General features: G+C 35.3%; 1 protein-coding gene across 4 annotated transcripts in view; it reads right to left on the reverse strand.

Annotated features, from left to right (window-relative positions):
- Positions 1 to 27,894, reverse strand: part of LOC114030138 (TOG array regulator of axonemal microtubules protein 1-like) — a 96,664-nt gene that overhangs the window by 11,436 nt on the left and 57,334 nt on the right. For 2 of the 4 annotated variants that reach the window (XM_027844880.1, XM_027844879.1), the window contains exons 8-16: positions 21,467 to 21,616; positions 18,251 to 18,346; positions 16,923 to 17,098; positions 13,188 to 13,356; positions 8,949 to 9,102; positions 5,201 to 5,306; positions 4,230 to 4,465; positions 3,709 to 3,867; positions 1,327 to 1,453 (exon numbers count right to left, since the gene is read on the reverse strand). In XM_027844880.1, the coding sequence (XP_027700681.1) occupies positions 1,327 to 1,453; positions 3,709 to 3,867; positions 4,230 to 4,465; positions 5,201 to 5,306; positions 8,949 to 9,102; positions 13,188 to 13,356; positions 16,923 to 17,098; positions 18,251 to 18,346; positions 21,467 to 21,616 (1,373 nt within the window). Of the gene's footprint in view, positions 1 to 1,326; positions 1,454 to 3,355; positions 3,469 to 3,708; positions 3,868 to 4,229; positions 4,466 to 5,200; positions 5,307 to 8,948; positions 9,103 to 13,187; positions 13,357 to 16,922; positions 17,099 to 18,250; positions 18,347 to 21,466; positions 21,617 to 27,894 lie in introns of those variants that run through there. The other 2 variants (XM_027844882.1, XM_027844881.1) reach the window with 2 other exon arrangements.

A 27,894-nucleotide genomic window follows, 5' to 3' on the forward strand; every position in this document is an offset into this window, starting at 1 on the left:
CAGGAAGAAAAGTTCCATTTTTAAAGAAATTTTAAAAAATCCTAAGTATATTTTATTTATTTACCCTTGCAACTCCACAAAATAAACAGTATGACAACATTCTTTCAAAGACAAACTCTGTGTGCATAATTTCTATACTCCCAATTTGTTTCATTAATTAAATCCTAAATCATCAATTTGGAGCTGGAAGGGGACTTTAAAGTCATATAGTCCAACTTTCTCATTTTACAGATGAGGAAACTGAGATCTAGACAGATTAAGTGACCTTCCCAAAATCACACAGGTAAATGACATTAAACGCACATGTGTGCACACATATACATGGCATGCTTTTCTTGATAATGATACTTGGAATAATATTATAAATACAAATGCTTCATTTATAAAAGGAACAGATTTTTGCTTGGGGTAGAGATCTAAGTACTGGAATCTTTAAGTTTAATAAATAAAAGAATGGGGATGGAGTTGGAGAAAACATGTAAACCCTTTCCAGCTCTATGACTCTATGACTAGAGTGGTATAGTAGATGGAAAGGTTGCTTTGAGTCAGGGAGACCTGGGTTCAATTCCTTCCTCCAGTCCATGCTAGTGACCCTTAACCTCTCAGTGCTCTATGCAGCTCTCAGAGACTATAGTTTTAGAGAAGGTGTAGAGACGCATTGCTAAAGTGGGGTTTCCTCACCCACGGGTACTCTACACCAATGAAATCACAGGTCAACCCAGACTCCTGTGCCTATCCTTCGGGGTCTCAGACTTATAATGGACCTCAGAAGTCACTTACTCCAATCTATCGCCAAAAAAGAATTCCTTTCTAAAACTGACCCTACAAATTACCATCCAGCTTTGGCTTCAAGATCTCCAAAGACAGCAAGACCACTACTTCCATTCCACTATGCCCATTCCACTTTTGGACAGCTCCTACTGTTTATCATAAGCCTGAATGTATGTGTTTTTTTTTTTTTTTTTTTTGTAATTATCATCAATTAGTGCTGGTCCTGCCTTCCTTAGCATGTTTCCTAAGGTTATCAGTAAAGATATCCTCAATGATGATAATTTAAGCTATTACTAAACTAAACATATTTTTAGTATATCAGGATGGCACCTATTCTACCATTATGAGGCTGGCTATTATCTAGAAAAGCTCTACTGCATAAGAATAAAGAGGTTTCATTATACAAGGAAAATGGCATTTCAGGTGCTCTGCTGCTGAAGGAGCATTTGCTCTAAGCAGTTAACATGATAGAAGAAGAAATAGAAAATAATTATTTCTATTCGAAAAATTTTCAATTTCTAAGTTGTTCATTAAATTCCAATCTTTTCCACATACCTTTTGACGTAAGTTTTTAACAGATTCTTTAATATAAAGCAAATCTTTACATGGGATGTATTTTTCAAGCATTTTGTCAAAGTTAGGATGGGACATCATGAGGAACAGCATCTTTCGACCGTAATACCTGCAAACGTGAAAGAAATATTTCTATCATTTAGACTTAAGTTGTTTAAGAGTTTGTATTATTATTATATAGCTGCAATTATTATTAATTCAACCCAAAAACCTACTTGTCATTATCAATTTAAACAGATTGGAAAGTAGTACATCCTAATGTTTTGTGGTCAGCTGGATCTAGATCATAATCTAGATGAAGAGCTAATTGTTTTGCTCAATCTTGTGAGTATCTATGGGAATCTTGCTTTCCAACACTAGCTGACCTTCGGAAAAACTGTGAAGCAGGTCAAGTGTGTCTCTGGCATTTGCTTCAATGCTCAGTAATCTGATTGTCAGCCACCTACTTGGAGCTTCTGACTTGGTTGACTCCCTGGAGCTTGACATCTTACATAGGAACCCTATAATTTGATTTTTTTCTTTCTCAATCCACCCCCACCAAAAACTTACCTGTCCTATGTGTACCTATCTCTCAGGAACTTGTTCTTTGCTTTCTAGGGATACAGTTAAGTAACTGTGCTAAATCTATATTAATGCTGATAATGTAAATGCTTTGCTACTCCCAGGTAAAATATGTGCATTTTGATAACAGTCTTCCAGAAATGATACTTTAAAGAAATGGCTCTCTTAGTGTGAATTTCAAATGACATAGTTAAGCCAGAAAGAGGTTACAGCAACAAGAGGCAGGGCTTAGGGGCCTGAAACTAAGTGGTAACCTTCAATTTCTATCAAGTACAGAGCAGTTTTTTCTGCCAAAGTGCTGGGCTGGCCCCGATACGCATTCCAATGCGTTTTCCCCTTTTGTCTCCACTTCCAGGTAAGGGTGCATAATTTGGAGGGAAGGAAGAGATAAAGAAAAGAGGCACTTAAGTCTCAGAAAGACTAAACAGATCTATCTCCCTTCTATGCTCTTCCCATAACTACAAAGTAGTTAAGGAGAAAATGGGAATATGTGGAGAAAACAAACATTATTCCCCAATTCCAATGTTCCTAGAACCAGAAATTGGCTCACAATCTGGATGACCAGCCCCTAAGCAGTTGCAAGTTTCTTGGAGACAACTCTAGTACTTAAATCCCTACTGGGGATCTAAGAATCACAACAGGGTCTAAGGATATGAGATAGAAAGATCCTGTAGTACAAAAAGGCCAATAAGCAGGTGATAAGAGACATATGAAATGAAAAATATTCAGTCTTGAATATTTAATTTTCACTATGTAATAATTTCAAAATCGCAAAGATAAATAAAAAATTCTATGAAAAGTAAGACCCAATGACTGCCATTAGGGGAAGGTTAAAGGGTGTATTCCAAAAGAATCTTAGCTTTCCATAATAATATAGCATGTTTCTATTATTCATGAATTTATCCAAAAAGCTTGAATGTCATTTTCCGTACTTTAGGAGTAATAAGTTCCAAAGGTTTACTTGCTGCTGTGTAAAACAGTACTTTTCTGTCTAAAATATATCCCTTTAATGTTTCAAATGCTGTCTCTGTAATCAACTTGCCAATTATGATTTTAAAGATTTTGATCATATTCTTTTCAATCTTTACCTTTCTAGGCAAAAAAAAAATCCTATTTTCAAAAATCTATCTCCATATAGCAACCCTTCAGTCCTGGTAAGACCCTTCTTTGGATATCCTTTACCTATGTCTTTATTTTTCTTGAGGGAGAATAAGAAAATGTACACAGTATTCCAAATACATTATGGCCCTGAACACTGAATGTAAGATAACATTTCCCCCCATGTTCTTCCTGATGATGTCTAGCATTTTCACTGCAGCAGCACACTGGGCCTATGGCTACAATGAACATTGCTCAATGATCCTTAAATCCTTTCTTGGATTGTAACTGATCATTATTCTATAAGTATACTTTGGATTATATTTCCCTAAATGCATTACCTTACACTTGCCCACAATGAAGTTCATCTGCCACTTTTCTGCCCACTCACACAGCCTCGTGTCGTTTTCCTGAAGTTCATCCCTGTGACTTGGCATTTCACTACCCAGAAGTGCGTAGTGTCATCTGTAAATTTGGAGAATTCACTGTGCACTCCTTCCAGATTATTTGTAAAAATGTTAAACAAGATCAGTACTAGCACCAACCCCGAGGGACCCCACTGCTGACACTTCTCCTTTCAGAGAAATGCCCACTTGGCCCTACCCTTTGTATCCTACTTTTAAGTCAGTTTACTGTTCATACCAAAATATTCTTCCCAATCCCAGGTGTTATTAGATTACACTTACTCTACGAGCACTAGCTCACCTAGTTTCTTGTGAGCTGTCTTGTGCAAACTTAGCAGCAGCTGGCAATATCCGGTCGGCCAGGTCTTTTGTTCCTGACAAAATTCGTTCTGGTTCGATTTGCTCCACCACATCAGACAAGTGCTGGGCTGTACATCTTCGTACAGCAATGTGTAAATGACTGCAAGGAAATAATAGTAAAATGAAACTAATCAATGAGATTAACTGTTTATCAGAGTTGATAAACCACTAAATTGCTCTTAACCTTCTAGCCCAATCCTTCTAAGCTAAAAAAGGAAGTATGTATTAACAATTTGAATTAGCTACCCCTGCACAAATGGCAAAAAAAAGATATTTATAATCACTGCCTGGTTTAGCACAGAGCAGGCACTTAAAAAATGTTTATTAAATGGCTGAAATGGACATCTGTTTCCTTCTAACCCTCTATGTAAATCATACTAAAATCTGCCTTCTTTCTCTATAGTCTGGACACTATGAAATTCCATTTTAGCTAAATTTATTTCAATTTTTTATGAATATTACCTTTGTCCTCCATTTATTAGAGAACTAATTGCACGTGCTGGAGTTACATTATTAACCATGGCCTTCAATGCTTTGTCTACATCTTCTCTTATAAATGTGTTTGATTCACCAGCTTTATGCAACAGAACTTTTACTGTGTTATCTATTTCTTGATCCATATTCTTTTTCAGATGAGTAAAGAGATCACCTAAACAGACCACAGCAGCACGAGAAACTCCAGAGCGTAAATTCTTCACCTAAAAATTTTAAAATCTTAAATAAGAATTCTTGCTAAATTAAAAGGCAAATCAACAAAAATATAAATCCTATTTTACCAATATTAATCAATCTCAGCATTAAATTCCCATATTTCAAAAAGTATCAGTAACATATTTTCACTTTCCTGTCCAAGCTTGGGAACTTCTGTTTGCTGTCCTAGGAAGCTGGGTTTCTGACTGGTGAGAATTTATCATGTCCAGGGCAGACTGAGATTCACCATGACATGTTCCTGTGCCTCTATCTCCACATCAGATCTAACACTCCAAGCTCCTGCCCTGTGAACCTAGGCTTCTGATTGGAGAGCATATGTCATTTAGCCCAGACCCAGACCCATTCTGTTAGTCCCTGGCCATTTACATGCAACGCACATATAATTCTTGCCCTTCCCTTCCTACTCTGGCTCTGTAAACAGTAATGAAATCAACACTCCTCCCTTGCTACCCCCTAATGTGTTGTTTTTCCCTATTAGGACATAATTTTCTTCAGAAGAGAGACTATCTTGCTTATTTGTATAGGTTTCCCTAAATCTTGGGAGAGTGCCTGGCACATGGTAAACACTTAATAAATGCAAAGCTTTTTATTCACTTATTCAGTGAAAATGACCAAAATAGACAGAGGCTATATTCCTTACCACTTGTTAAAGTGTACTGACTTTTAGTGAGAGGCTAAATACATGTTTTAATTCTCTATCAAAAATATGTTTTTAGGATTACCTCTTGAACAACAGCAAAACTTGTTTCATGCAACTTTACAGTCAAGACATCAGAATGAAAAGCAGATAAACATCGTATAAAATTCAATCCTTCAATTTTTTTTTCCCTATGGAAAAATAAACCAGTGGTAAAAGCATTAAAAACATATAATCTCAACTGGATCTTCGACTCTAATGTATCTGTGAAATACAGCCAAAGAATAAAGGAATACTTTATTTAACTTGTAAAGGTAATTCACTACCTCTTTCTGTGACAGTATCAGATCAGGAATCTGAAAGGAAGGGTTTCCTTAAATTGATTTTCCTTTTATGATCAAAGAGGAACCCTAAAATTTAAATGCTGGTAACAAAAGAACATTGGGGACAACAAACAAGCTGACTTTATTTTTCCTTCAGTGGGAAATTACATTCTTGTTCTACCATATGTAAGTATTCCTTTTGGGAAGGAAAGGAAGAGAAGGGAAAGATAAGCAAAAGTTAACGGAGGTTAGTTTTACTGGATAACGAAGGAGTAAGGTTATTGTTCTTAATATTTTGTATGAACAATCTTTCTTAGAAGCATAATACTCATATTTTAAAATCTCAATATGTAAAATATTATATGCTTAAGTAGCCTGTGCTTGTTTCCTATAACAACCTAGTGCTTATAGGACCTATGTGTGCCAAAAGATAAGAGATAATTAAAATTAAATAAAATTAAAGATGGTTAAAATTAAAGAAAAGCAAAAGATATATGAAAGATAATAAAGATAAAGGAAGTAAGCCTGAGAGATCTTTGTCTTTCTTTGTATCCCCAGTGCTTAGTACAGTGCCTAACATAAAAAGTGCTTAACAAATGTTTACTCACTACTATTGACTAAATAAAATTTTCACATGTGAAATTATTTTTGATGTCTTCAGAGGGTAGTAGGAACTAGCTGAGGTGGCTGTCTTCAACTACTACCTTTGATAAGAACAGTGGTTTTTTTTCTGAGTATTTAAATCTCTACAAAAAGATATTGTTAATTTGTGTATCCTCTCTCCTATTATTTTCTGAGGGGAACAAAACATTTCCTATATTACTTTCAGGTGGGTGCTAACTAGGAAAGTGTGGAGGTATCTTACCCTCAAGTGGTTCAATGAGAAATTCCAGTACCCAGGGCAAATTTAGTTATTATTGTTTTCATCACCACCACCATCATCATCATCATCACCCCACATTTACATAGCACTTCAAGGTTTGTGAAGCATTTTATGTGTTACCTCATTTGAGCCTCAAAACAACCCTAGGAGGTAGATGCTTTTATTATCCCTATTTTATAGATGAAGAAATTGAGGCTGGGACAGGTTAAGTAACTTGCCAAAGGTCACAGAGCTAGTAAGTGTCTGAGACCAGATTGGAATTCAGGTCTTCCTGACTTCAAGTTCAACACTCTATCCATTGTGCCACCTCATTGCTTTTGTGTGTTTTGTACCTACGGGTGCTGGGCAGGGGGGAAGGGGAGAAAGGGTTTTGGACAGAGGAGGCAGATGTGCTTAGGGTGTGCTGCAGCCAGAGAACTTCATGATACAATACAAATGAAGGCTTTATTTATTGTTCTGTTCATTGTCAAGACTTAAGAAAGTGGTCAAATGTTAACAATGCAGATGAAATTTTAAAATGTACTGCGCGAAAAAGTTTTCCCCTGGAAAGACAGTTGTTAAAACATTTACCAGCACACTGTGGCGTGTACCTGTGTGTGGCCATGGGAGCTGGAGAGGTTGAGAAATTGGGAGGTTAGGAAGCAGAGGTTGGGGTAAGTCGGGTACCAAACTTATCTGGGAAGAGGGAGAGTAACCTGGAGATCCGTCTATGACAGAAACTAGGATCTGGATGGGATGATGTAAGCTTTGAAAAAGGGGAAGTGGGTGCTGAGTGATGATGGTCCTAAAGGTACTTAAATAAATTCTAGCTTGGCAAAAATTACCTTCTTTTATAATTAAGCAAAAGTAATTCATACCTACATATACACAAATGGATCTGTGATTTCTTTGATTCAAATTACAGCCTACCCAGGACTATGCCCACCCTGTGAGGCTCCTGGCCATGCCCTCTTATAAATTCACCACAGGAAGTTCAACTAATGTGTTGGAATATGTCCTCAGGGACTATGTCCTCCACTATCAAAGTATCAGTGGAGTCCATTCCTACTCCCTTGTGATCGCTTGCTTTTCGTATGTGTCCAGCCCGTCTTTTCCTAACACACATTTCCCTACTGACAGCTTTCACTCCTGTCCTTTAAAGTTCCTCATTAGTTTCATATTGCTCATGCTTTATTAAAAATGGCAAACCTCTACAAAAGATCCCTTTCAACTTGAAAGTCACCCAATTTATGAATATCCTGCATATATCAAAGGGCAGTGTGGTACAATGGACAGAGAGTGAGACTCAGGCAAGAAGACCTGGGTTCAAGTCTGACCTCCTATACAGAATGGCTCTGTGAGCTGGGGCAACTCACTTTATCTCTAAGCACTCCAGCTAATTCTTTAAGATTAGAAGTTGTATAAAGATATCGCTCCCAATCTGCACAGATAGATGGTATTTCCTTATTGGGAGTTTCCTAACATCACAGATTTTGTCCAACCCCAAAACAAAGAGCAAACCTTCCCCACTACCAAGAATCAGCAACTAATAACAACAATAGCAGCGGCAGCCACAGCTAGCATGTTATGTAGCACTTAAGGGTTTGCGAAACATTTTATAAATATTACCTCATTTGATCCTCATAACAACCCTGAGGGATAGGTGCTATCATTATCCCCATTTTACAGATGAAGAAACTGAGGCAGACAGAGGTTAAGTGACATGCCCAAAGGTCACACATCTGGTTATTATCTGAGGCTGGATTTGAAATTGTCTTTTTTTTTTCTTTTTAAGGCAATTGGGGTTAAGTGACTTGCCCAGAGTCACACAGCTAGTAAGTGCCAAGTGTTTGGTCTGAGGCTGGATCTGAACTCAGGTCATCTTGACTTCAGGGTCAGTGCTCTATCCACTGTACCACCTAGCTGCCCCAAAATTAAGTCTTTTTGACTGCAAGGCCAGCATTCTATCCAGTGAGCCAGCTAGCTGCTTGTAACATTCCCACTGCCACTATTTTACCTTTTGCATATACTAGGTGGGCAGTCAAAGTGGTGGCAGTATGTGTTCGTGCACACATGTGGATATGTATGTGTAACAATGTGACTGTTCCCTATTGTTCTGTCCATCATCGACAGTGGACTATGTGCATTCCCTGTGTTAACATTTCCACTTTTGGGGGCAGAATGTTATTTTTCTGTAAAAACAATGCTATAAAGGATTAGATTCCCATATGAGCTAAAAATACCCTATTTTATTCACAATACTAGGTGTACATTAAGAGCACTACTCTCAAAACACATTAATAATATTAGTATTCTTATATTAACTGCATTATGTTTCAGGGGCACCAAAGGTTGAATGGACTTGTGGCTGGCCTGGGTTCTTTAACACCATTGTACTAAGTTCTTTTTTTTTTTAATTTTTTTTTTCAGGCAATTGGGGTTAAGTGACTTGCCTAGGGTTACACAGCTAGTAAGTGTCAAGTGTGTGGTCTGAGGCCAAATTTGAACTCAGGTCCTCCTGACTTCAGGGCCGGTGCTCTATCCACTGTGCCACCTAGCTGCCCCTTGTACTAAGTTCTAAGAAAAAGAATTGCCAATTAACTTTTAGAACACAAGGGATTGATAAACTGGGATCTTAGTATACTTACCAATCATCGTCAGCTAACAGTCTTAAGGCTTCTGTAAGTGCTACTTCTGGTTTGGAAAAAGGCCTCAGTTCAGATGGATCCATTATTTCTGGACTATGTGTGACAGATGGGATTCTTTCTTTGTATTGTGGTCTGGCCCCAGGAGACACTTCACCTATGAAAGTAAACTACATTAAATAATCACAGACCATCATGCCAAGTTCATGTAATATTAAATAAAATAATATTTTCACCTAATTTTATTTTTTATTAGAGTCACAGAAATCCAATTTTATTAACATTAATTTTAAACAAAATTGTATAATTAAATCAATAATAATGATGACGAGGCAAATGATAGCTAACATTTATACAGAACCTACTATATGCCAAGCACTATGCTAAGCACTTTATAATTATTATCTCATTTGATCCTTAAAACGACCCTGGGAGGTAGGTGCTATTATTATTCTTATTTTAAAGATGAGGAAACTGAAGCAAATAGGGTTAAGTGACTTGCCCAGGGTCACAAAGCTAGCACATGCCTGAGGTTAGATTAGAACTAAATTCTTCCTGACTCCAGGCCTGCCATTCTACCCACTGTGCCATCTAGTTGCCTCTGTGGGATAAAAATAATCTGAATCTTCATTTCTTATGTCTAAAACTATTTAGAAAATAATTGGAGAAAACTTTATGTCCTTGACATTTCAGATGCTGTTATATTCGTTATTTTTTTTTTCAGCTGTTGATCATGTTACACAAAAGTTTGGCTTCCCTTCATTCATTCATTGGCTTCACTTTTAAAACTGAAGATAACTCCAAAGTGACGGGATAAAGTCAAAGGTCTTCCTATAAGAAATATTTTGGGAACTGGGAAATAAGTAGGTAAGAAATTTGGAAATGAAGATCACATCAAGCTCATGATCCATCTTAATAATTCACTGGCTCACATATATCTCTCTATATCTGTATATGGGACAGCTAGGTGGTGCAGTGGATAGAGTACTAGGCATGGAGTCAGAAGACTCAACTTCCTGAGTTCAAATCTGGCCTCGGACACTCAGTAGCTGTGTGACCCTAGGCAAGTCACTGAACCCTTTGTCTCAGTTTTCTCATCTGTAAAATGAGGTGGAGAAGGAAATGACAAACCACTCCAATATCTTTGCCAAGAAACTGTGCCCCCTTACTCATGGGGTCATGAAGAGTTGGACACGACTGAAAAATTAATGATAACAACATATCTATATATAATAAAATTAAACTAAACATATATTTTATTTGTCTCTAGACTTTATGGTCTATCAAAATTGATACTACTGATGGCAACTTTAATAATCCAAAGTCCAAGAGTGTCCAATATCAACAAATATTCTTTGAGAACATGTAACTTTTTAAAAACCCTGTGTTGGTAGGACCTACTGAGGACATCAAGAGGTATAAGAAAGTTCTAGTCCTTAAACAGTTTGCAGTCTAGTTAATCAGAGGGGACACGTACATAAAAACAAAAAGCATCTTTAATCTGATTATTGTAGTCATAAATTAAGATAACCTATTGGAGTTAGAAAAATACATTATCTGGTATATTTGGAAATGAGAAATAACAGAATATTTTGATTAGACAGTTACTATGTATGAATCTTAATGTTTAACAAAAGCAGATTAAAATTTTATTCTGTAATTTCAAGGATCTGTGAGCTTCATTGTTATTAACTTCACTGAAGCGAACTGTTAACACCTCTATCCCTCAGCAGGCAATTTTTAAGGTTATATGACCAAAAAATGTACTGCCTGATGGCCAATGCTCTGGTGTCATCTTAGACAGCTATACCATTCATTATGAGGCTTATAATTAAAGCCTTTCCTTCTTGGTCAGACCTACCACTAAAGCTTATGCTGTTTTCACAGAGAACCCAGGGTTACGTTCACATCATGATGCACTGAAGAATTTTAGAAGATAGATAATAAAATATACTTCGCACTAAAACAACATGAATATAATTTAATCTTTCTTTGATGAATCAGATGACTACTGAAAAAGCTTTATATGTAGTAAATACAAGCCTCTATGAACTGAATAACCATGAACATCTAAACAAAGAGATCTTATTGATCCTGGTTTAACAACAAAAAACACAACACACAGCTAAGAAAAGTTTTAGATAAGAAAAGTTGGTAAATTGCTAGAATTAATCATATAACGTACTGAACTTCATCTTAGAGGTGTTTCTGAGCAGGGACTGTTTTTTGACCTTTTTTTGTACCCCAACACTTAGCACAGTACTTGGCATATAGTAGGTGTTTAACAAATGTGTATTGACTCTGACTGATTATAAATCCAGACAACTCTAGAAATCTTATTCCTTCTTTATTTTCAATGGAGAAAAAAATCTAACATTTTACTGCACAAAAAAAGTTAAAAAACCCACTCCAGCTATGGGGAAATAAAACTTGATTAGTTAATCCATTAATTATAATATGGTTTACACTTCCATTTCCAAATCTTATATAGTAAAAAGTTCTGCTATGATTACACATTATTATTAAACAAAACTATGTGTGGAAAAACCACAAACCAGATGTTTGAATCTTCCAAGTTTTATTTGTAACATTAAGGCTAAGATCAATCAACATTATCATTTGCAAACACTTCTGATTAAGGAACAGACTCTTACTTGCTCCTCAATCCTAACACACGTAATATACTATTTTATTCTTAACTTTAAACATTTCTTAAGTTTACATATCACTTTTATTCTCATCTACCTTTAAATTTCAAACCTGTCCAATAGTTAAATTTTAAAAAGTTGATAATGTTTTGATGCAAGATATTTCCAACACAAATCCAGTAAGCCCTTCAACATAGTACATTACCAGAAAGTTAAGAAAAAGTGTATAACAGTGTAATTATGAATGATACTTGTCAATTTTGCTTTTGTAGTTTACTAATTAACAGAAAGAAATATTTGACTTAACTTTGTTAAACATAGTGATAACAATCTATTGCATTATTTACCTTGAATCTTGTTGCATTTTAGTTTTATCTTTATGGTACTGTAGTAATTGTTCACTTTGTACTTTCGGTTCTGCTTTCCTCACATAGCATTCCTTCATAAAAGTTTCCAATGTCTTTAAAAAATGATCTGGAGACCTATATTCTACTCTTGGTTCTGCAATGACTGACTTCTACTTGTAACCACAAATTACTTAACCTCTCTATGCCTTAGCTATAAAATGGGATAGTTAGATCTAGTCCATACCTATCTCTAATAAAGTTATGAGAGCAGTCTGATTAGTCAAACAATAGGCATTTATTAAATACCTACTAGGTACTGTGCTAAGCCCTAGGGCTACAAAGAACAGCAAAAGTCTGTCTTTGTTTTAGGGAAGCTCACACTCTAATAGTGGAGACAACATGAAAATAATTATGTACAAATAAGATATATATATATATAGGATAAATTGAAGACAGTCAATAGAGGGAATTTAGTTGGATCTTGAAGGAAAAAAAATCATAGAATTTTAAAATTAGAAGGGAATTTAGGAATAATCTAATCATTTTACAAATTTCTTTATGGTATGTAACCTATTGGAGTTAGAAAAATGTATTATCTGGTATATTTGGGAATGAAAAATAATCAAATATCTTGATTATTACTCCTATAACTAATGATATTCAATGATTCATTTATTCAGGGCTACCCAGAATTAGGACCAGAACGAAGATCTTCTGACTTCTAGTGCTTCTTCCACTGTAGTCTGCACAAAAGAGTCTTATTAGTGTAATCAGTATCTCTTCAACATTAAAAAAGTTACAAACAGTTAATTTACCTGACTCTGAAAAAAGTAAAGATGGTGATCTTTTTAAATAGGACACTCCTTTTGCTGAAGGGCTGAAGGCAACACTTTCTAAAGATAAACCTGATATTACCACCTCATCTCCAAAAATACTCAAGTCCAGAAGAAAAGAAAAAAAACACTAGGAATTTAAATGAAGATAGTCTATTAACTTTTAATAAAAGCTTTATATTCAACCTAGCAATTTATTTTCTTTTTACTACAAGGATTCAATATTTGTTCTATAGAGACTACTATGTCAAATAAAAAAAAAATTCTCTGGTTTTGACCATTGTAACATTATGATCTTGATCATATCAAATACTAAAGCAAAGAATATTATATTACATCAGCTAGTATAATATTAGCACAAGTATACCACAACTGTAGCCCCCATCCCCAATCCACAACTTTAACTGAACTCACTTTCTGTTGCCGTTCTCTCAGCTTCAGTATGCTTAATTTGTTCTCTGGAATTAAGTTCCTTTTTCTCATGATCTTTGACTTCAAAAAGTTTTTTATGACTTATCTCTTTTTCTTCCTTTCTCTTCTGTCTCATCTTGTCATAAGTGGATTTTGAAACAGAAGCTTTAATCTGCATTAAAAGTTGAAACATTTGAAGATAAATAAGTAGTTTAAATAATGACTAAAAATTTTCTTATCCCAGACACATACTCATGTGTATCTGTAACAACGTTTATTCTACACAGAAGAGATACTGAATGGCCATGTGTATAGCAAAAACTGATTAAATTTCAATGTTGGCATCTTAAGTGTAGAAAAAAATAATCCGCTATATTACTAGTGAAGTGTGAAATGTCTCAAGTTTTTTGAAAAGTGATATGGCATTATAAAGTAAAGAGTTAAGATATTCAGCAGTCCTTCTGTTAAACTGATAGTCTAAGGGCAATGTTAATATTGAAAGGTAATTATAAAACTTATCTACAAAAAAACATTTCTAGGAACAGTAACTATAATGGCAAAAAAAAAAAAAAAAAAAAAAAAATTAGGGGCAGCTAGGTGGCGCAGTGGATAGAGAACCAGCCCTGAAGTCAGAAAGACCTGAGTTCAAATCTGGCCTCAGACCAAACATTTGACACTTACTAGCTGTGTGACCCTGGGCAAGTCACTTAACCCCAATCGCCTAAAAAAAAAAAAAGTAAAAAAAAAAATTAGAAACCAACAACTGGGGGAGAGGCTACCAAGTACCGATAAATAGTTCTAATCTAATAAATCATTCTGTAATGTTGGTGACCGTAGGTCCTTAAAGCAGATAGCAAATGACAACAGATAGCAGACTCTGGCAGACTCTCCTAGGCTAGAAAGTCTTTGGGTATGGAGCTACCACAGGCCTACAATTGTTTTCAAAATATTGGTTCCCTAAACATGGATATTTATTACCAGCAGACTGGCTATACAATATAGTAGTTCACAATATAATGAAAAATACAAAATGGCTCTTGGGCCTTTGTGGACCTCCTTGACTTTGGCAGTGATGGTGGCAGAGTGGCAAAAAAAAAAAAAAAAAAGAAAAAAAAAAAGAAAAAAAAAGGCTGAGGATACTAAGGTACACATTTTCAGGCCATCTATGAACATTAAACATTAAACTTAGCTGTTGGTACTCTAGAAGTGAGCCACCAAAGTTGCTTGTTTTTCACTTCCAAAGTCAATAGAATCAGTATTTAATTGGATACTTGGTAATCTTGTGTTGCAGGACTCACGATAAGCATTTGCCAAAAAGACCAACATGAAGCTAATTGTAGCTTATATAGCAACTGCACAGAGGATGGTGAAGTTGAGCTTAAGCTGCTCCCAATTAAACTAATAAGTTCTTTAATACCTAACAATTTCAATAAAATGGAAAAAGAATGGAAACATACTGGACAATATAATTCAAGAATAAGAAATGAGAGGGGCCAAGGACTAATAAACTATAAAGAAGTTTTGCTTCTACACACCAAGAATATTTTCTTTAAGAAGTGAATTGGGAGAAATTAGACATGGTAAACATAAAATTACGTATCAAAAAACGAAAATGATTATATCTTAATAGATGGGAATACACTGGTTACAGATGTGAGAAACATTTCTGCATTAGCTGTCTATGTAAAATAAGACTACTGACTTGTAGAGCAAAGATAAAAAACAATACAAAATTAGAGAAGAATAAGAACTAGAAGGTACGGTACCCAATCAATCAACATTTATTAAACATCCACAATATATCAAATACTGTGCTAAGTGCTAAAGATACAAAGACAAAAATGAAACAGTCCCTTCCCCAGGGAGCTTACATTCTTACTGAGGAGTCAAATATATACAGAATACACACACATACGCATGCACACACACACACACACACACACACAGAATATATACAAAAAGAATATAAGGCTATTTTTTGGAAAGGAGGGTACTTGCAGATGAGGTAATCAGGAAAAGTTTCTAGAGATTGAGTTGAGTTTTGAAAGAAACTAGGGAGTACAAAAGGAAGATGTGAGGAGGGAGAGATTCCAAGGTATGGGAGACAGACAATGAAAGGGCAAGGAGATTCCAGATGCTCTCTGTGTGTGTGAAGCTGCAAACAGACCAGTGTGATTGGACCATAAATTATGTTAGGAAGGAATGTGAGAGAATAGAAAGGTAGGGAGGGGCCAGAGTTGTGAAGAGCTTTAAATGGTAGACAAATTTATTTTTTATTTTAGAGGTAATAGGCAATCAGCATCTCCTAAGGAAGTTGAAGTATGATAAATTAATACCCACAACTGGTTGCCCACAAAAACCTAGAAACTATCTTCAGTAGCAAGCACGTAATCATAGGGAGATATAGCAGCCAAGTGCAACATGTAACACCAGTCTGGCATACAAACGCTTCTGTAAAATCCTAGCAGCACAGTAAAAACCAAGCTGAAGAAGAACACCTATTGTCTGAACTATGATATGGAGTTAGACGGACAACTCATAGAACTATACATATATCTTGGACAAATACTATGCACAGACAATGAGCTAAGTCCAGAACTGAATAGGTGGCGAAGAGAAAGCTTGATTGCATTTGAGAAATTCTGCACTGCTTTTAATGACCCTAAATTTTTCTCTGAAACAAAGGCTGACCTTCATAATGCTCAATAATCTTTTCATAATAACAGGGTTGTGAGTCTCCAAAGAGTTAAAGGGTAATGGAGAGGCTTGTGCTGAGCTCATGCAAAGTGCAATATATCATCATTATCAAAGAACTACACTTGAAGAAGTGACATAAAGGATATCATCCCAAAGTTTTGTGACTGGAAAAGTTGGCTGGTCATAGAGTAAGAATGATGACCAACAGACAGCTTGTATATTCCCTTGTATCCACAAAATATTCAGAGATCAAGAGGAGGAGCCCTCATATAGCAGAACTGAAGTAATGGATAAAAGTCTCAGAGGATAAGAAAGGATGGATCGATTAATAGAAAAGATAATCTGCTTACCTGGAAGGGATAGACACATCAACATATTACAATATTATCATACCATAAGAAATAATGAATATGAATTTTTAAAAAATGGAATTCACATGAAGTGATGTAGAATGAAGAAGGTAGGAATAAAAGAATAATATACACATAAAGTAGAACACTAGCAACAAAATTCATGTTAAATACATATCTTTTTTACTACCTTGTTAAAACTAAGTTAGGAATTTTGGTTCCTTAACAAGTGCTGAAGAGAAGCCTACAGTTACATGTACAAGCATTTATAATCACCATTTTTTTTGCTTTTTTATATGTTTTTGTTTAAATATTTGGATACTTATGTGACAGAAGTTAAAATAAATTTTCTTGTGAAAGTGCTAATAAGCATAAAATTCACTGTCATTAGGATTTATGTATTTCTTTGTTCTTGTGCTGTATAACTGGTTTTTACTAGGATACTAGTATATTCTAGTGCATTCTTAGAAAAACTGGGCCTAGAATATTACTATGTATCAGTAATAGAAACAAGGTAGTATTTTCTGGGAAGGGAAACCATCTACTATTTAAGATCAGACCATTTAAAAATTCAGTAAGAGATGGTTATTTAAATCAAAGAATATTCAGTTTTAAACTCTATAAAACAATGACTCAAAATTCAGACTTTAAAAAAGATAATATAGCCTTTAAAAAGATAATATAGCCTTACATCTTTTTCATTCTCAACATCCAGATATGGTAGACTGTTCTGTTGGACTGCTCTTCCATAAATCCCTGATGGTGGCTCAATGCTTGGTTTAATAGAGAATGTATCCCCATTTTCCACAGGAGGTATCACTGATTGGTTGCTTGTAACTGGAACTGAACTTGAGATTCCAAAAACACCTGAAATCAATCAACCAGCAAATATTCATTGAATATTTGTGCACAAGGCACTGTGAGAAATACAAAGATGGTTCCTGCCTTCAAGAGGCTTATAATTTAGTTGTGAAATTTAATAAATACATGAAAAGTTAAACAACAGCATGATACAACAGTATAAGAGGTATCAGAAGACAGGAGATGATTATTGTTAAATGAATATTACAGACAAGTGTTGCAAATTTAGCGAAGAGATTATGGACTAGATAGGCCTGAGCTGAGTTAATCTTTCAAAATAGGTAGAATTTAGAAGAGCAGGGGAGAAAAAACAAACACTATTGGGGCAAGGGAACAATGACATAAACAGAAAAAAAACCAAACCACAAGACATGTTGGGAGGGAATATAGAAAACTGTGAGATTAGTTCACTGGGGCAAAGGATAAATGTAAAAGAACAAGAGATAATGCTAGAAAGGTCAATTTGGGCAAACTGATGAAAACCCTGAATATAAGTCTAAACTCCATCCTATACGCAATGGGGAGACACCAAAGAGTATTCTAAGCAGGGGAGTGACATCAAATGAAATGGTAATAATTACTGTCAATGTTTTACTACTTTAAAAGTTTTCATTTCAATTAAAAAAACATAAGTGGAAAAATAAAGCAAACTAAAATACCTCTATAAAAAACATTTAAAATTTTCTTTTCTTTTTCCTTTAACATGAAACTAGGAGTTAAATTCTTGTTTGTCTAAAATGTAGGTGGAAACCAACATATTTATACAAATTTAAGCTGATAATTTAGTGAATAAGCAAAAGTTGCCATCCTAATTCTAGCTTTCATAAAACTTCTTTTTAAAAAAAAACAAAACAGTACTATAAAGATCCTGGAGATAATGAATGTATTGTATACTGTAGCTATTAAGTCATTCACTAATACCCTTACACAAGAAATTATTGCTGAAAAAAAAATCACTTATGTGAATTCATTTTTTGAGTTATTAAGGAGTATAAATAAGCTCTGATGCATTTCTAATTAATTTCAATTTGAAAGATTTTTCAAAATCTTTACTGAACACCTGAATTAAACCAAACTCTTCTTTTCTATTTCAAACAGATAAGCTTTCCTATGTGTGAAGACTATAAATAAAACTAAATAACTTTGAAATCTTAATACCTTTTCCAACAACTACTACTGAGTCTTCTGATAAGGCATTTGTTGAAGTGAAGTCAAAATTGGAAATTTGCTGTAAATTTGATGACCCTGTAAATCCTAAAAGAATAGGTTTAAAAAGAGAATAAAATTTTTCTAATTGTTTTTCACTTCAATAATTTATAATGTAACAGCCTTTAAAATATATAATTTTTCATACATTTAAATATAATAAAGGGATAACATGTAAAGCACTTTGCAAACCTTAAAGCGCTATATAAATTTATGCTATTAATAATGATTATCATCTACATTTCAGTAACAAATGCTTTATGTTTTAAAAATGTTTGAAACAGATCAGAAATGAAAAGTGAAAAATTCTATATCTACATCTGGCTAACAGTTTGATTATTTTTTGACTGCAATGATTGTTACATTTGGGTCAACTTATGATAAACTTGGTCAACCAACCAGTTTGACTAATATATTCCCACAATTGATGAACTAACTGAAAGAAATTTTGATTGACTGTGGTCAGGCTTGCCTCCAGATTATCTGTGTTAATGGGGAGAACTAGTATGAAATCTGAAATCTGAAAATTATTTATATTTGGTTTTGGAATTTAACACAACATTTATCACATTAAATTTACTCTACTATATGTTTTTTGGCTTTGGTCAATACAGAAATTAGTTTGTATTTTTAGTGCTCATGTGAACTGATAGCAAAAGGAGATAGTCCCAAAAGCTGCACAATGGGAAAAATAAGCCAACATGGGATTGAAAACTTGGCAAAGACACACAGATCATCGAAGTTTAGTTACAATTAATAGCCGACAACTTACAATGAGGAAAAAAATAACAGCCATCCCAAGGATATGAATCATTGAGTTTTTTATAATTTTTTTCATAGAAGTAGGCTATTCATACTCCTTTTTTACATTTATTTATTCTTTGCACTATAGTCTGCTGCACAAACAGAAACTTAAACTATTAATCATTGAGTATGAAGAAAAAAATGTTCAAAATAAACTTCATATAAATATGCCATATTTACTCACAATTTCCTCCCCTTTCCCCTAATATTTTCACTCTATCAATTTTCACTCTATCTATTACTCAATCAAGGGAAAGAACATTTAGGTCCTCATCTATCTACCTTCATTAACCTTCATTCATTTTATCCCCCCAGTCATCTCAAACAACGAGCAAACTGGGGCAAAGTTTCCAGATGTCAAAGCATAGACTTAGGGAGATAGAGAGAAAAGAGGACCAGTTGGTCCTACAAATATATATATATATGTATTATATAAATGCTTAAGCTTATTATATATATGTATGTCTACACACATATACATATATATGTATATATACACACACATTCTTAGGCTGCAATCACTGTTTTGTGACTTTGGATGCTTTTTAAAACTGCCCTTGATATTAATTTTAACTTGATTTCACAGGCATTAAAAAAAATATGGGGGAGAGGCATGATTGGGCTAATCAAATGGAAAGAAGGATAAAGCCCATACAATGTAATATATAATTTGCCCTGGGGCCCACACTCCCCCCTTTTACTAAAAAACAGTGACTCACCCAGAGTTACACAGCAATCAGTAGGCAAAGTTAACTGGAATCTAAATCTACAGGCAATCCCCGCTTTTTGCTGCAATGTACTCCTGGAAACCGCATCAGAAAGCAGAATGGCAAAAAATGGATTATTTTTTTTCATATGCACTGTGTAGTCTGGAGCTACCCTTGTCCACCATTAGGTGGTGGTCTTGCCTTGCTATGGAATGTGAAGTTTACAGGGGCAGTGGGAAACAGAGGAATGAGCAGCTGAAAGTGAGCTGATCAAGGCTGTGAAAAGTGAAATACAAATACTTTTAAAGGCACTGCTGGATGTAGGTGAGATTCGAGGCAGCCAAAAGTGGGCATTGCCTTTAATGTTTTCTTTAGTACTTCTTCACTCCTAAACTAAAGAATGATGTAAATAAATCTTCCTTAGTAGGACAGATAGGAAAACGCTTTGCAAATGATGGAAGGAGACATTTACATTTATAATTTCCTTTCCTTTTACTTTTCAAGTTTGGAGTCTTAACACTTTTGATCTGTACTCCTGCATCTCTCCATAGAGTTAGGAGCACATTGATAAATCAACTGCCTCTGAATCCTGGGCCTAGGAGAGGCAAGAAGGAAATAAAGGAGCGAGAAAAGACACAAGGCAGCTACTAAGGAGTGAATTCAACAAAGACAGATGCTTTTAAAATTCAACCTTTTTCCGTCTAATCAAAAACCAGACCTATTTTTAATAGTAACTCTTTCACTGGCAAGAAAAAAGTTCTTATTTCAATGAAGAAAAGGAATACTAAGTGTTGGTAGAGATTATACAAGGAAAAGGTAATTTTCTTAAAAAAAATTTCTTCTCAAACTCAAAGTATGGGGAAGAAATACTCAGGCAGAGAAAATATATGAGTAAATATGGTAAAAAAAAATTCACTTTATACAAAAGCTAAGAACTGGCTGCTATTATGATTAAACAGGACAATTACTATACTATACCATGGGCCGAGATTCTTTAATGAAACTTAAGTATTTCCTCCAATTCTTTCCTCCCATTCCTTCCATTTCTTAATCATATAAATAAACTATGTAATAGATCTTTTGGTTGAGTCATTCCACATAAACATTCACCATGATCCAAGTTTTATTTTGCACATGATTAAGTTAAAGAGTGATCTGCTTACATTTCAAGAACAAAATTTTACCTATTTTCACTACATTTGCTGAGGTTTCCAGCTTATAAAATGGTGGATTATATGATCACATAACAGTTCCCCGCTGCTTACAAATCTGAACACGACAATTTTAAATTAAAAGTATTACCTCTCGCATTTGTAACCCTTGAAATCTGTCCTCCTCCCCTACCCCTTGCCCTCCAATTCTAAGGGGTAAATATAAGCAGTAGAACTCTTTCTGAACGCTTGATCAGAATAGTTGAGAGGGATACAAACTTTGGCTATACTGTAAGTTTTAAAACACAAAGGTGTTAACGATAGCTAAATGCTTCAGGCTTTAAGTATTTACCCACAAAATTTCCTTAATTTTTTTCCTTCTACCAGTTTTAGCAGCCAAATAATTTAAGTATTTGTATTTTGTGGAGTATTAATATAAGAATTTGGTTGGATAAATTTGGTATCTAATAATTCATTTTTATAAGCCTGGAGGGAAGTTCACAAACCTTTTGCATGTTTATAATGCTTCAGGTGTTCTTTATTTTGGATTTTAAAAACAGTAGGTGAAACATCTCGTGACCTGTCATCTTCAAAATCACCACAACCATACCCATAGTTCATGCGCTGGCCAATTATGCTCACATTCGATGTAATTCCTGCATAATAAAATTCAGAGTAAATGTATTTAAAGATAAAGGCAATTCAATGTTTTAAACAAACCTTCTGCACAAACTAGGGCATGATAACAATCATTTTAAAGATTTTGATCAATCAGTAATTTCAATAATAACAATACATGAGAAAATATAATGGCACATATGGTGAAAAACAATTACAAGAAATTTGTGAATTTAATTTACAAATGCCAAATTAAAAAATTTTTAGCTCTTAAAATATATTGTATTTTTTTTATTTATAATAATTATGACAGGAATGAACACCAAAAACCTCTACCAAACCCTGGAATTCATTTTGGCATAAAATTAGGAAATACATTAAAAGGTAGACTTTTCCCACTGTAGTCATATTATAAATAGTTCAAAATTTCCATTCCAAACCCACTGTTATTTCTTGTTCTCTGATACTTACTAGTGTGACCTGGGCAAGTCACTTAACCTCTGTATGCCTCAGTTTCTACAACTGTAAAATGGGGATAATAATAGCACTTAGCTCCTATGGTTGTTGTGAGGATCAAAAGAGATATTTGCAGACTTTATAACACTATATAAATGGTAGTTAATACTATTAAGTCGTAAGCTAAGGACTAAATATTAAGTAAGTTAATAATATTAAGTAGAAAGTAAGCTCTTTATATATATCAGGTATAAACTTATAGAAGGCCAAATAATCTTAATAAAATTCCACTTTAAACAAATTATATATGGTCTTATAAGTTAGAGCTAGAGGAATGAAAAGAGTGGCAGAGTGATGAAGCAGAAATAACAGTGGATTTGGAATCCAGAGGACCTAGACTGAGTAAGAGGTAGTGAGTGCTGCTTCATGGAGACAAAGCTGTTCCTAGAGTCAGGAAAGAAGACCTGGGTTCAAGTCCCATCCCTGACATTGAAATGGAAAAAACAAACAAATAAGAAAACCCGAAAATGTAAACTGGCTTGGAAAACAGGGAATGAATAGACAATCTAAGTGTTAAGGGACACTCCCAGAAAACCATAACTAAAAAACAAAACAAAACAGAAAACCTAGATACCATTTTTTTTTCAGTAAAGCATAAATGAAAACTGTCCAGATTTATTAGAAACAAAGAACAAAGTGAAATTATAATCTACTGATGTCCTCTTGAAAGAAATCTCAAAATGAAAATTCCCAGGAATATCATAACCAAATTTATAGCTTAGGGGTTAAAACAAAATACTGCAAGCATCCAGGAGTGAAAAGTACCAAGGAATGACAGGATTCATGTAAGACTTGGCAGCTATAATTATAAAAGAGAAGAGATTTTTAATAAGATAAGGCAAAATAGATTCAGGATTATCACCAAGAATAATTTACCTTGCAAAGGTGAAAGTAATTCTACATGAGGAAAAAACACCTTAATGGAACAGAGGCTTATAAAAAGACCAAAGGTGAACAGAAAATTTGAAATAAGAGGAACCCAGAAAGGTAAAAATATTTGAAGAATATTTCACTATACAATAATGAAATGTTTATATTATAATAGAGGGAGAAGAAACAAGTACCTGTCCAGATTTCTAATTTCTTCAACAGTCACAGAGACAAAAATAAGACAGGGTTTTTTTTGTTCCCTATTTTGATGGTTTTTAGAAAGGAAAGAAAAGGGAGAGGAAAAAGAAATACACTATAAAAGAAAGGAAGGAGGAGGGGGTGGAGACATTAACTATTTTTTATACTCAAGTAGTATGAGAAAAAGTACAGCCAAACATGGAAGTGGGGAATGAGGGAAGAGCCATCACATGAACCTTACTCCAATCTGAACCAGTCAGTCAATTGATATGGATTCATTAAGTGCCTACTATATGCCAGGCACTATGCTAACCATTTGGGGATACAAAAAGAAGCAAAAGACAGTACCTGCCTTCAAGGAGCTTAAAATATAATGGGTGAGACAATAAATATGTACAAATATGTCAAATACAGGATGAATAGGAAATAATTGAGGGAGGAAAGGCATTAAAATTGAGAAATTAGGAATGGCTTCCTGTAGAAGATAGGATTTTAAGTGGGATTTGAAGGGAGCCAGGGAAGCCAGTAAGGAGAGAATTCTACAACTGAGGGATAGCCACAGAAAATTCCAGGAGCTGAAAGATGGAATGTCTCGTTTTCAGAACTGAAAAGAAGCCAATGTCACTGGACTGAAGAGAATGTGGTAAGGAGTAAGGTATAAAAATACTGGAGGGAGAGGTGTGATTGGTTATGAATGGCTTTGAATGCCAAAACAGAGGATTTTATATTTCATGCTCAAGCCACTGAGGATTATTGAGGTGAGGGTGGGCAGCTAGACATGGCTGGGTCCTCATTTTAGAAAAATCACTTTGGTAGCTAAATACAAGAATGATTAGAGTAGGGAGAGACTTGAGGCGGGCCAACTCATCAGCAGGTTATTGCAATAATTCAGGCATGATGTGATGAGGGACTGCACTAGAGTGGTGGCAGTGTCAGAGGAGAGAAGGGACACACAGGAAAGATGTTGCAAATGTGGAATTGACAGGCCCTAACAACACAAGGGAAGATATGGGAGGTTGAGAGATAATAAGGAGTCAAAGATAACACCTAACTGCTGGAAGAATGGTGTTCCCCTTGATAGTAATTGGGAGTCTGGATAGGGAAAGGCTTATGAGGAAAGATAGTAAGCTCAGTTTTGGACATGTTGAGTTCAATATGTCTACTGGATATTCATTTCAAGATGTCTCAAAGGCAGCTGGAGTTGTGAGATTGGAGGGCAACAGAGAGGTTAGGGCAGGATGTCATCAGCATAGAGAAGTTGATGAGCTCACTAAGTGAAATAGTAGAGGGACAAGAGTAAAGGGCTTAAGACAGAGCAGTGTGGGACATCCATGGTTAGTAGGCATGAGATTGAGGAGAGAATAATCTCCTGAAAACCTAGGGAGAAGAGACTATCAAGGAAAAGAGGGTGATCAACAGTGTCAAAGGCTGAAGAGAGGTCAAGAAGAATGAGGATTGAGAAAAGGTCACTGGATTAGGCAATTAGGAGATCATTGGTTACTTTGGAGAGATCAGTTCTGGTTGAAAGATGAGTTTGGAAGCCAGACTGTAATGAGTTAAGAAGAGAGTGAGAGGAGAGGACCTGGAAGCATCTATTGTAGACAGAGTTCTCAAGGAGTTGAGCCACCAAGGAGAGAAGAGATATAGGATGATAGCGGAGATAGAAGGATTAAATGAGGGCTTTTTAAGAATGAGGGAAACACATGGGCATGTTTGTAGGCAGTAAGAAAGAAGCCAATAAACAGGGAGAGATTGAAGAAAAGTGAGAGAGTGGGAATGATCGAGGGGAAGATTCTGTTGGAGATGAGATGAAAAAGGATTGACTGGGTAGGTAGAAGAGTTTGCCTTGGCAAGGAGTAGGGCCACCTCTGTGTGACAAGAATAAATGAGGAAATAGTGGCAGAAGGCATCTGAATGATAGATGAGGAAGAGGGAAGAAGAGGGAGCTCACAGTGAATGGCCTCAGAGTTTGTTTGGTTTTTTTTTGAGTAAAATACAAGATTCTCAGTTGATAGAAGGACAAAAGGGGAGCCATGGGAGGTTAGAGGAGAGAGGAAAAGGTTTGGAAGAACCACTGAAGAGAGTAGGACAGTAAGATGATAAGGACCCAGTTGAGGCTGTGCAACATAAATTTGGAGTGGACCCAGTTAGAACAGTTGTGTGATTTTCTCCATCTTTGTTCAGTAGCATGTGTGTAGAAGTGAAAAGTGCAGATAGTGGGAATGATTCAAGGATGAAGTTTGGCAGGGGACAGTCAGCACTATGATGGGAGGCCAGGAACACGAGAGAAGAGGCCAATTTAGAATTGAAATGGTTCACCAAAGTGTTGACACTTTAGTTGACACTCCATCTTGAGAAGGAGAAAAGAGGAGAGAATAGCTAATACGTGGGTCACAGCCTGGGAGAGAACTGAATAGTTGAGGATTAAAGGTCACGGAGTAGATGAAGAGTTGAGTTTGAGAAGGCAAGAGAAGTAGAAAACAAATAGGTTATGGTAAGACAAGGGGACTCAGAGTTGAGACAAACCTAAATAAACCTAACAAAAACTTAAAATAAGAAAGAAGTACCTGAATAGAATTTTGGAAAAGTTAGATGTGATAGCTACTAAATGGGAATAGAGAGAAGTATGCATATATCTCAGGTGTGTATGGCAATTTCAGAAAAAAAAGATGAACATTTGCTAGGACATAAAACATCATAAACAAATGCAGAAGCAGAAATATTAAATACATCCTTTACTCAGTACAACCCAATACAATTATGTTCAATAATGTGCATCTGAAGAAAGGTTTCAAAATTAACTAGACTCTCAATATTTAATCCTAAAGAATTGTTAGGTTAAAGATTAAATCACAGAAACAATAGAAATTTCACCAAAGGAAATGACAACAATGAGACAACATATTAATATATGCAATTCAGTCAAAACAGACCCAACGGGAATTTATAGCTCTAAACTTTCATCAACAAGCATGAAAATAAATTTTTTAAAAAGCTAGAAAAACAACAAAATGCAACCCCCCAAACAAAACACCAAAGTGGAAATTATGAAAATCAAAACAGAGATTAACAAAATTGAAAGCAATAAATCCCATTGCACTGACAAATAATACTAGGAGCTGTTTTTTTTTTCTTTTTGGGTGTTGGGGGAAACAAATAAAATAAACTCTTAGGTAGTGTGATTAAAAAAGAGAAAGGAAAACAAATTGCTGGCATCAAACATGGAAAAGGAGAACTAACAGCTAACAAAGAAGAAATAAAGGAAATTATCTTGTTCTACTATATGCCACCAAAACTGAAAAGCCAAATGAAATCGATCAGTAGTTGCAAAAATATAAAATACTCAGATTATAAGAATAGAGAATTAAAATAACTCATTTCTCAGAAAAAGAATGTGAACAAGCCATAAATGAACTCAAAGAAAAAACCTCATAATAAGATAGATTAAAAAAATTTAATCCAATATTATATAAACTGTTTGCAAGCTAGGAAAAAAAGAATCCTACCAAATTCCTTCTCTGATACAAATACAGTCCTAATACTATGGTTGTGGACACCAATCCTCATCCTTCCAGGACCAGAGACTCAAAAACCAAGACTCACTTGTATGATCAGAGCCTCAGAAATCAGACTTTTTGCTTTCAGGACCCTGTTGAGCAATTACTCTGTCACTGGACCCAATGTACACGCAGGGAATCTTCCCTGCATTTCTCACAATCTTGGTGTGAAGCAAAGGTAATGGAGCTGAATCTGAATTTCAATGAGGAGACAAATGATGCCCAAGTATTTTCACTCTTTCCCCCTAGAATTTATATTACTCTTCCTTAATTGATTATCAGACTCCTCACAACAGTTATTTGAAAATGTCTCTTCTTTCTTCAAGCTACCAAAACTACCTCCTCTATCCTAATTCTAAGAAGACTTTACTCCTAATTTACTGAGAAAACAGAGGCCATCTGTTGTAAGCTCCCTCTTCTATCCTATTCTACACATCAAATCCTCTTTTTATCATCCCTTAATCTCTCCAGTCTCTGAAGAGATGGCCCTTTTTTTGTACTTACTCGTTGGATTCCATTTTCCTCCCCTCCTGGCAGCTTGCTCCTTCAGTCACATCCTTTTTAATCTTCAATTTCTCCCTATCCCATGGCTCCCTCCTTGCTTCCTACAAGCTGATCCATAACTTCTTCCCCTCCCAACCTATAAAAACCTTAATTTGACCCTATTATCCATTCAAGCTGTCAATTCAATTTAATTCATTAGCATTTACTAAGTAGGTACCCAGCATGAGACAGGCACTGGACTAGGGGATAAAAACACAAAAACTGAAATAATCACTATCTTTAAGGAGCTGTTGCCTTTGTTCTTCCTTTGTTTTCCAAGAGTACCAATGACATCAATGGGCGATGTCATCACTTACGTGTGAATTGATTAAGTGAGGAAGAATTACACAAAGTTGGCAGCCTCACTTTCTCTTTCAGAGTCATCAAAGACCAGTGGCAAGACAAAAGTCAAGATGACTGGTGATGGCCCAGGATGCAGTGGATGAGCTTGATATCTGCAATGTTTGACCAAGCTCTAAGCACTTCACAGCACGTGCTTTAGTCATTTTCAGGGCCATTGGAACAAACTGTTCTCATCTGTCCATTCCAACAGAGGAAGTCTTCACATGCTTGGGGCAGACATCCCCCTAACTCACTGATAGGTTAGAGGCCTGTCAGTTACCCTCAACCTG

Source organism: Vombatus ursinus, unplaced genomic scaffold, assembly GCF_900497805.2.
Source record: "Vombatus ursinus unplaced genomic scaffold, bare-nosed wombat genome assembly UNPS02014945.1, whole genome shotgun sequence".
Taxonomy (NCBI): domain Eukaryota; kingdom Metazoa; phylum Chordata; class Mammalia; order Diprotodontia; family Vombatidae; genus Vombatus; species Vombatus ursinus.